Consider the following 11,604-nt stretch of genomic DNA (forward strand, 5'->3'; position numbering starts at 1 on the left):
ATGAAGAGCTTCACCTTAATAACTGTTATATTTCTCTGCAGCCTCAGTAAGTACTGTCACTTGATTATTTTAAGCGCCAAACATTGCAACTGTCTCTTCAATCCAGTGAATGACCAGGGTTTTTCCATATTTGTTAGTGTTGAATTAATTTAGATGTGCGGTAGTTGTTTTATCAGCTGAGGAGTAAATGTCTTGTTGTCTCTGTTTGTTTCAGGCTGGGTCTCTGTCTCAGTTTCTGAGTCTCAGACTGTGGAGGTCCAGCCTGGTAAAGAAGTCACACTGCAGTGCTCCAACATCTCGGCAACCCCAACTCAGACTGACTGGTTCAGAGTGGTCAACAGAACCAAAGCCAGTTGTATCGCCTCTATGTACGGGTCTGAGGGCAAAGGTTCACTATGTGATGGATTTCAGAATGCAAAATTTGAAATGAGTTCAAACATCTCTACTATCTTTCTTAAAATCACACAAGTGGATATATCTGACTCTGGACTGTATTTCTGTGGATTCTACATCAACACACACACAGTCATTGCCGATGTGACAGAGTTACAAGTCCAAGGTAAGATTGTGGTTGTGTTTTATCTCTTTCAGTTGATAGCTGTATCAGTTATCAGTATGGCATATGAGTTAAACTCCTCATCTTTCCTTAAGGTAATGGTGAATCTGATGATGAAGCTCATTTAAAGACAAAAAGTAAGATTCTCCTTTCTTAAAATCAAGTTTTTTTTTCATTATGCACGTCACAAAAGAGCCATTGATTTGAATATTTATATTATATAAAGCTAACAGACCAAAACACAACGTCTGATTGTATCATGATTTCTTGTAGAAGAGTCTCATGGAAGAATAAACCTGATGAGTGTGATCGGGGGCGCTGTGACTCTCTTCTTCGCTATTATCATCATTGTTCTGGTTGTTAAAATCAGGAAACTTCTGACAGGTACAGTTTGCTGAAATCTGTTACACAAACAACAGATACAAGGGTTGTGTTAATGATTATTAACTAACTTTTGACTACTGTCATTTAGCTGCTGAAGAAGAATGGAAGCCAGAAAGGAACAAGGTAAACCCTATTTTATCATTTACTCATAGTGGTTAAAGGTTAGTAGATTCATTTAAGCTTTCATTTCATTGTATTATTATTAACCTTGGTCCCACTTTGAAGCTTTGGACAAATTTGTGTCAGGCAGGCAGTCCTCATATTACATGTAAACCTTAAATAACTCCACTGATTGCATCATCCTTCCTAACAGTCTCTATGTGACAATGCAAACAAATACTACAAAAATACTACAAACAGTTACATAATGAATGTTCACAGATGTAGTGGTGATGGTTCTATATTTGGACTTCAGTCATTCTGGCTGATATTTCATGATGGTTTGAACAAATATTGAACTTTGGTTTAAATGATTTATCTGTTTTTGTTTGTTTGTTTGTTTGTATTCTTTTATAACCCTTACTAATCAATGATGAATCCTTACTTAAGTTGAAGCAAACCAGTGTATGTGTATAGTATGTGGCTGAAAGACTAAATTTAGCCATCAGCCAATACCTGGAAAACAATTTTGCTGCCAATGTTGCCCACAAGAACCATGGAACAATAAAGATGTTGTGTTGCTTTCTGAACATCTTAGTTATATTGAGATACAGCGTGTGACTCAAATGCTCTGATTTACAGAATTTGGGCTTTGATGACCTGAACCCTTCAGTGCGGATGTTCCTTCCAAAAACAATAAGAAGCAGGAGGCCTCCAACAGGGAGAGAAGAAGATACTCATGTTCTTTATGCTGCCACTAGATAGACTCAGGAAACAACTGGTACTGCAGCTTTGATGCTTTGCGTTTGCTTTTCAAGTGTTAATATGGACAAGTGGACAAGTAATGCTTGCTTTATGCTTGCTACATTTTCTATTACTTCAGCACTGATTAAATATCACTCACTGGATCCCTCACTTCAAAAGCAAACCATACAATGTAATTGTACAACCTCAAACAGGAAAAATAAAGGCTCATAATGTCATTGTCTTGTGCAATGGGAGAAAAACGCTTTAACAATAAATAAAGTGAACAGGAAACAGTGAAAAAGGAGTATAAGAAATACAATTATTTTTTTATCTTTAATCATCATACAGGCTGTGTATCTTGAATTGGTGGCTCTCCATTCAAGTGCAGTCATTCAAGTGCAGACCCTCATTCTACACAATGTTATATTGTAGATTAGTTTTCTTTTCTTTTTTTAAATAAAGTGTCTATATTAATGAATATATGTCTGTGTTCATTTATTGCTCGTCTTTCTCTTTGTCTCTTTAAGCCAAAGTCTCTGTCTTTCCTATGACTATGATCTTCAGTTAATGGTAAAAAGAGCATATGTGATGTTTGATAGAAGAAGAGCCAGAAAGCAAAGTGACTGTCAAACTTATTTATAGAGAGAGTAAGATGGAGACGGTGAGTGAGGGAGGTACATGTCACGTGTTTGACAGGAAGAGACAGCACAGTGTGGTTTGAGCTTAATGAAGTGAAAATCAAGAGGTCTCGAGAGTCAAAGTGATGAAGAAATCATTGAAACCTGCCTATTTGCTCCTCATATATAGACAACATTAAATCAGCTTCTGTATTTCTATATTCATACTTTTTTTGCAGATAAACACATAACAATAAAATAAACCAGCAATACTGTAGTGACAAACAGCATTGTCTCTGTAGGCCAAAAGTCTCTACCAGGGGAAAACTTCAGTCTCGACCACAAACTTCAAAAGGCTTCCTGTTTTCAAAGACCAACAGTAATGCTACCTCAAATTTGGCCATGAATCTCTTTTCAAACTGTTATCACACCACTGCTCATATTTTACACAAACTGCTTTACCTTGATAAACTACAACAACATCTGCCCTCAAACTTGAAGAGGCTTGATAAAACTGCTTCACTGTTGCCAGCACACATTCATAGCTCTGCATTTTGAGCATCCTCAGCTTTAGTCTTTAGTTACACTCTCAGGTATCAGTTAGAGAATAACAGCTGGTAAAAGTAACCTGTATTCTGTATCCACAAAGATCAAATATCTTGTTGTCTTCCAGTAGTCTTCTTTTAATGCACTAACATTATTAACAAAAACACAAGTGGTAGAAACAGGAGAATGTTAACATTAGTCGGAAAAACCCTCGATTACTCATCATCTCATAATGGGAGCAGAAAGTATCGCCCACTGTATTCCCTCTAATAATGGCTGAATGTGGCATGAATATGGGAAATATATTGTTATATTTACAATTACAGGTAAGATGAATGTTGACAAGTGTTGTTTTTACCTCTTTTGGGGTGGTTGTAGTCTTAAATAGGGGATCAGACCCCCCAATTCCTCCGTGATTTGAACTCCTGAACGGCCTTTGATCTCAATGTCAGTGCAGATGACATTCTGTCTAGTCTACTACATGTCCTCACACATGTATTATTTTATTTTAAGATGCACATTTTATCAAAAGCTGTTATTTATTTTATGTTTAAATGCGGCCCTTACACATGAGAAAAGAAAATGTACTAACATTTACTTTCCATTTACATTCCAATTATTATTTATAGCATCTGTGAATAATGCAATGTTATTTGTTTTTTATCCTCATTCCCACTTTACATGAAGAGTATTAATTTGTCTATGTTTTGAAGCAGCAATACTGCAGGCCAAGCAATGGGCCTGTTCTGAACAGACTAATTTTAAATGGGCACTACATTTATTAACTAGAAATTACAGAACAATGTGGTCTGAGCATGAATCAGGTGAAAATCATGGGCCATGAAAATAAATCAAACCTCTACACATCCAAACTCAAATGCAAAAACTACCTCAACAAGACTGTATTATCGCTAATTTTGAAAATGATTCATGGTGGATGTGTGCACAAAATACAACAAGGTAGCAGTTTTCACTGGCTGTGTCTGCATGCACGTGCAGGCATGAAACAAGGCTTGTGTCCCCGCCCCCTGTCATGATCTGTTGTGGTTTCAGCCAAAACAAAACCACAGGAAGACTGGCCTTCAGCTCTCTGCTACAAAACCGTGTGCAACAAAAGCTGTGCAACTTGAACACATCTTGTAATGCGACAATACTCTTGTGCTGTATCTGCAAAGATGTGATTAGTTCAAATCATATCAGCCATAAATCCAGCTCTTTTCAAACTGTCACATTCTTTACAAAACCACACTAACCGATTTCCTCAAACCACTTTCACTCTTTTGCCGTCATACTTTAAAAATAAAATGCACTGTGCAGCTTCATACTTGCAAAGACATTTGACAAGATTCCACAGTACAGCTCAAAATATACAAATGACAAGACATGACAGATTAGATTTCAGCAAATAAGTGTTTAGAGCTGTTTATTGCCTTTTGTGTTGAGTTCAAAGACAATGAACACAAAAACAGCAAAGCAGAACCAACTTTATGATTCTTTGATGAAAATCCCCCCACATTTGTGCTGCCACAAAAGTAGAGCACTATGTGTGAGAAGTTATTACAGTATGTGGTCTGTGACCGACAAGATAAACATAGAAAAACCCACCTTCCTCTTTAATCATTCCTCCTCCTGGAACTCAGTAATTTAAAGCTACAATGTTGTTGAGGCGATCAAATGGGCAATGATGAGCTTTGCAATGATTACAGCTTTACTCCTCTACAGCCTCAGTAAGTACTAGCAGTGAATTACTCTCTAAGTCATTTCATTTAATAACCACAAGGAACAATGTAATGATTTAATGCGATTGACTGCTTTTTGTTTCAGGCTGGATCTCTGTCTCAGCCTCTGAGTTTCACACTGTGGAGGTCCGGCTTGGTGAAGAAGTCACACTGCTGTGCTCCAACTTTTCCTCTTCTCCCTCTCAGATAGTCTGGTTTAAACTGCTCAACAGAACCAAGCCTCATTGTATTTCCTTTCTGTACAACTATATTGAGCCTGCTTCTTTCTGTCATGGGATTCAACATGGAAAATTTGAATTGACATCCGACATCCAGACTTTGTTTCTCAAAATCAAGCATGTGGATTTATCTGATGATGGGTTGTATGTTTGCGGATATTGGTTAAGCACAAACCCAGTAATAGTCAGTACAACATATTTAGAGGTTCAAGGTAAGAATGTTAAAGTGTCATTTAAACTGCTCACACAAAGGAAACAGATTGGGATTATGTTGAAATACTGTCAGAATAATATAAATAACATCTAAAGGATTTTTGAAAAAAGTCAAAAATTATAAACCAACATTGTTCCGTTGACTTAAAAGATCTTCAGCTAAAAATAATCATCTTAAAATTAAGCAACAATGTAGTGATTTTACCCTTGTACAACAGATAAGTAGAGACTAATCTATTGATCTTTTTATTGAAGGTGAGCCTGGTGAAACTACAAACCTGATTAGTGTGATCCTGACCAGCCTGACTCTTGTTCTCACTAAGGTCATCATTGGTCTTATTATCAAAATGACTCAGACCTTCAGACAGGTACTGTTTGAAGGGTGTCCTTTATTTAGTTTCTATTTGCTTTTTGTACATTTCCATTATAGTTGTTAATATCACCAAAAAGTGTTTATAGAAATTGAAATTAAGAGCTTTTTTTGACTCTCTGTCACTCGCAGTAACTTTTAAGGTTTAAGTCCACAGTGGTGATAGAAAAAAAACAGCTTTATGATGAGATGTACAACATTGTTAAATCATTTTAACTTGTGATTGATCATTGGATTGTTGCTGCAAGCTCATCTATTTGAAAACGTTCTGTGTTTTTTAGAATCTGCACTCGGATGAGAACTAAGCAGGAACTCAACCTCAATTCAACTGGAAAAGGAAGAGACTTGAAATGCAGTTCTGATCCAGGACCAACATGCCACATATCACATCCCTGCGTGGCCATATCATAAGACCCAGACATTTCAGGCATCATGGAAGTTTCTACAGGAGAAAAAAAAAAAAAAAGACCTCACTGGATGGTGATTTAGCAAATTTTCACGTGGGAAAAAATAACAAGTAGGTATGAATTATAGAAATAATGCAATTTACCACAACAAATAATGGTAAGTATGTGTAAATTAACCATTCATAATTACAATATATGATTAATAAAACTGCTATAAAAGTTATGACCACTAGGGTTGCACAGTGCTGTCATGTTATATCATGTTTTACTAACTTAAACCCCCCTCATGTTGGTTTTCCTGCCTGTGGGGTCGCTAAGAATTTTCAACATGACCTTCATCCTTTCTGTAACAAATTGTATTAACCCCTGAGTTGCTGAATTCTCAGGATTCTGTTATATGAGCATACGTCATGACTACTTCGAATGTAACTCATCGTGGAAGCTGCTTTCTTGAGTATAACCATCTCCCTAGTCACTAGAAGAAATGTAGTTATGTCATTTTGTTCCAGTGCTCATGCAAAATGTACATCCTGTTAATGATGGGATTTGCTGCCTCTTTATTTTTCCCTTCACTTCTCAAAAATCATATTATTATCTTGTCCTTTAGACACTGAATACGATACAGAGTAATAGAAGAACTAAGATCTGCTAGAGTGCCGCGATGAGCACATCATCACACTGTGATGCACGCAATCTGTAGAAACTCTAAAAAGAAAAAGTGAACACCGGCCTCATTGCTTTGGTCTAATGATACAATACAGCTGAGTATTTGTACGGATGTGTAGAAGTGTATAAATATGTATCATAAAAGTTGCTGAGCATTTTAAAGATGACAATCTAAAAGCTTCACAGTTTTATACTAGAGTAGACAGATTCAACAGATTCCACTCAAGCATATTATAACAAATTTAAAGTTAAGTTAATGTTACTATGATCAACAAAATATTCCGTTGTGCTTTGTACAATGACAATAAAGACTTTTTTTTATTATTCTATTAACATATTTCTTTGATTTTCTGAGATTTTTTTTCACAATCTTGTATTTCCTCTATTAACTTTTAATATGGAAAGGCAAGAACTTGCAAACGCATCAAAGCTAGCGAGAAATCCAGGTATTTTAACCCAAACCAGGATCTTTCCCAAACCTTATACAAGTGGATTTTGTGCTTAAACCTAACCAGACCTTAACCACATAGGTCACATCATAATAATTCTTCCACTGATTTAATGAGGCGTTAAATAACATGTTAAAAGCGTGACAACAAGTGTGATGAACATTGAAATGTTGAGGTTGAAAAGTACAGATTCAACATATTCATGGTTTGGGTTAACGTACAATGACAATATTTTCATTCCTGTGATTGGGTTGATATGACAGACCAAAAGTACGTAATCAAGTGATCCTTATCAAATATGTTCATTTTTAAAATGAAAATAATTAATAATTATGTTTCACTACTTTAGATGAGCCCTTTACCTCTACATAGGGAGCAGATTTTCTTCTACAGAGCCCACCGTGTTTCTACAGTAGCCCAGAACAGACAAACCAAACCTGGCTCTATAGAGTTTTTTTTTTATGAATGTTTTTGGGCATTTTGCATTTATTTTCATGATTTCATGAGTTTCACAGCCTCTGTAGGTTCTCCTGCACATTTGAAAGGGAGGAGTTGAGGGGAAGGGTATTCAGTTGGTTGCAATCTTCAACCTCACCACTAGATGTCATTAATTCCTCCACACTGCACCTTTAAATGAAGTACTAAAGTTAAATATAGCACTGTTATAATGAAATGGATCAAAGAGGAACCACTGGTGCTTTTATTCTAAAGAACCTGACTCGTCTCAGGCAGGCAGTGTTGATATAGTTGCTGTGAACTTGAATTTTCTGGTTGATAGACAGTTAGCTGTTAAACATGAGGATATATTCACTGTGAGCAACCTGGTAGGAAACAGACCCTAAGCCATCAGTCAGAGTTCAGGAATCCATTGCCGTGAATACTTTATGCAAGAATATGTTGGGAACAGATCATTGAACTGAATATCCTACACTGTAAAAAAAAAAATCCCATCATTTTACGGGATAAAAACGGCAGCTGTGGTTGCATTTCAACATTGGATTTCTGCTGAATTAGCATGACCATTATGTTATTAAACCAATTTACATCAAACATCCATACTGCTTATCCTCTCAAGAGGGTCACAGAGGGGCTGGAGTCAATCCCAGCTGTCATTGGCCCATAACACCCTGGACAGGTCACCAGTCCATCACAGAGAGCAGAGACATACATTCACACTCACAGACAATTTACAATGACCAATTAACCTATGTTGTAATCTGTTGGAGGAAGCTGGAGGACCTGGAGTACCACACAGAAGGGTGCCAGTCGGCACTACACCACCATGCCGCCTGATCTTAGTTGTCATTTATTTTAAATGGAATTCTATTTCACTGAAAATTACCAAACAAACAACATTATTTAACCGCAAAAGCTTCAATATAAGATGTATAAGATGTAGGATATTATAAGATTGTAAGACATTTCATGCCACAATATAAGTCGTTTGACTGAATGTTTCCGTAAATTCCCCTCGAAATCTACAAATAATGTTATTTGAACAGTATCATGTTGTCATTTAAACTGCATTGTATTGCTTTTGCATTGTGGTTTTTCTGTGTTTTAACTACAGTAATAGGTCATTTGTTTTTTGACATATTATTTCATTTAAATTAACAGTTATGTTTGGTTAAGTATTTTACAAAATATGATTGTAAAGTAAACAATGCTCCATTGTATTTCCATTTACAGGTTTTTGATGTCATCATTTTACAGCATTTCAGTGTTAATTCTACAGGCATTTTTTTATAGTTTAACTGAACTGTGACAACTATGATGGAAATCAACAGTATACCACAAATGTGGGAGACCACCTATGTACTCAGACAAAATATTCTTTATTGTGAAGGTAAAGCTCTATTTTGTTCTTTTGTCATGATATGATCATTTTTAAATTGGAGTAAATAATCACTACATCTACACAAATGTCTGCAGCTACAACATCTGATATGACAAGCCCATGGTCTGAAGAACAACTTGAAGGTAACATTCTGCATCAACACTTCCTTTCCATTTATGTTGTCAGATTGAGCAACAGGAAAAGTAACTAAAAAAAACACCCCGCCTCTACAACAAAGTCCCTCTACAAGTCAATAATGTGTCATTGCAGTGAGACGCTCACACTCACAATGATGAACTTTACCTTAAAAACAGCTTTAATTTTCTGCATCATCAGTAAGTAAATTTGGTAACTCTAACAAACCAGCATTGAAACTATTCATTACTTACAAAATGTATTCAAACTGTTATATTCCCCTTTGTTTTAAAGATGATATAACTTGTGTTTTCTCTGCTATTTGTTTTAACATTTATTACGAATCACACTTTCTCTTATTAAAAATGTCTTGTTGTCTCTGCTGTGTGTTTCAGGCTGGATCTCTGTCTCAGTTTGTGAGTCTCAGGTTGTGAAGGTTCAACCTGGTGAAGAAGTTACACTGCATTGTGCTGATAAGTCCAGACACGATTCTCTGATATTCTGGTTCAGACTGGTCAAAAGAAATGAGACAAGCTGTATCTCTGTTATGTCCAGCACTGCAAAAACTGCTGCATATTGTGATGGATTTCAAGGTGGAGCATTTGAAATGAGATCCAACAACTCTACTGTTTTTCTTAAAATCAAACAAGTGCGTATATCTGACTCTGGACTGTATTTCTGTGGATTTTACGTGCGTGGACGTCCGATTTTCAGTGTGATACATTTAAATGTTAGAGGTAAGATTATTGTTATGTCTCATCTCCAGTTTCAATTGGTTGCGTCATTTTATATATTTTAAATATACTGTGATAATTTTCTGAAAGCATGCAAAATGTGACAATGTAATATCATAAGGTTATTCTGATGCAAATCTGCCATAAGATCATTGAGATTCAATTCATTTCATTAAAAGGCAGTGACGAATCCGATGATGAGGTGGACAACAAGTCTCAAAGTAAAATTTTATTTTTTTGTGCACGTTGTTGGTCAGAGCTCAAGCAACCAAAGATAAAGTTTAGTCTAACTTCATTATTTTCTTGTAGAAGATTGTGATGGAGTACCGACTGTGATCCTCGGTGGTCTGACTGCTGTTCTTGTAACGATCATCATTGGTCTGACTGTTACAATCATGAAACTTATGACAGGTACTTTGTGGGAATTTTTCAAACATTGAGCATTTCTTGTAGCCACAATGTAATAACAGCAAACGTTCTACTAACTGATCACATGTATTGTCTCTGTCACTTAGCTGCAACTGAAGGGCAGAATTCACAAATGAACAAGGTAAATCCACGTTTGTGTAGAATCGTGACAAATTAATATTGTTTTTCTCACAAACTCAGCTGTTTGACATGTAGAACTGCATGTACTCTGATTTACAGAAGCTGGACTGTGATCAGCTGAAGGACACAGCACTGACTTTGTATTCAACAACATTACGAAGCAGGAGGCCTGCATCAGAGAGAGAAGTGGAAACTCATGTTATTTATTGTGCCAGCAGATAGACACAAGAAGCAACTGCAGCAACAGCTTATCTCAGCTTATCATTACCTGTTATGTACAAATAAATAAAGGAAGCTAACAGTTTTCATTCTCATCTCTATCAAAGTCTCTCTGGTGCTTATTTTATCTGCCTCACATCCACATCTGAGACACAAACAATATGATTGGTGTTTGAGGGAAGAGGAGCCAATTCGGACATTGATGACTGTCCACATTCTCCACAACTGAGCTGAAAATCTAGAGGCCTGTTAAAGGTGCAGTGTAGAATTTAGTGGCATCTACCAGTGAGTACCAGCTGACTTTCTGCCGCACATTTGATGATACATGTGATGCTTGTGCAATACATAAGGAAAAACAGCAGAGCAGTAACTATAGAGGGGGATATTATAGTAAGGTTGTGGTGCGTAAACCACTCATTAAAAAGTTGAATTCACATTTGAGAGTTCAGTGGTACAAAAACTACAGAGATCTATCGAGATGTGAAAAAAGTGATGTACTCGGTGTTACATACTTCCCCCCCTGCTGAACCAACTTGACCTATCAAGAGGGGAGGAACCTAAACAGTCTCTCTCTCTTTCAATGCCAGCAGCTTGTGTGTGCCCCCTGTTGTATTTAGTTAGTTTTTACCTTTGTTCATTTTGTTGTTGCGGCTACAGGGATGTTTTCCATCTGATGGATGAACGTAGTTTAGTATTACATTCATTTCCTCATTTTTTGAATGGGAACATCTGAGTTGTAACAAAGTTTACTTAACCACTATCACTGGAATCAATGAAAGTGGTGATCAGCAATTTAATCTGTTCAAATGCCTAGTGTGGAGGAAATCATGAGACTTTGAGACAATCTGATGAAAAACACAATATATATGATATCTGAAAGTTGGAAATTGGTCATGACTGTGAGTACTCTTACTGTATGTACAAAATCTGGGTTCAGATGATCTGAACTATGTAGTCCATTCATAACCGCTATAAATGAATGAGCTGGAGCTACATGTTGTGTACTCTGCTGCCACCAACTACAGGGAGTTTGTAGTATACTGTTGTGTTTTCATATGTGAGAGCAAAGTAGGAGCAGTTGAGATCACTTTGTCTAGAATCTAATTTTAATTATGTTTC

General features: G+C 36.5%; 1 protein-coding gene across 1 annotated transcript; it reads left to right on the top strand.

The window, feature by feature from the left end:
- Window positions 1–1,990, top strand: LOC134005743 (uncharacterized). Its single transcript, XM_062444733.1, has 6 exons — window positions 1–46; window positions 215–559; window positions 652–693; window positions 827–940; window positions 1,029–1,063; window positions 1,682–1,990. The coding sequence occupies exons 1-6, from the start codon at window positions 1–3 to the stop codon at window positions 1,802–1,804; spliced, it is 705 nt and encodes a 234-aa protein (XP_062300717.1). The 3' UTR covers window positions 1,805–1,990.
- The last annotated feature ends 9,614 nt before the right edge of the window (window positions 1,991–11,604 follow it).

The sequence above is a fragment of the Scomber scombrus genome, chromosome 23, assembly GCF_963691925.1.
Source record: "Scomber scombrus chromosome 23, fScoSco1.1, whole genome shotgun sequence".
Classification (NCBI taxonomy): domain Eukaryota; kingdom Metazoa; phylum Chordata; class Actinopteri; order Scombriformes; family Scombridae; genus Scomber; species Scomber scombrus.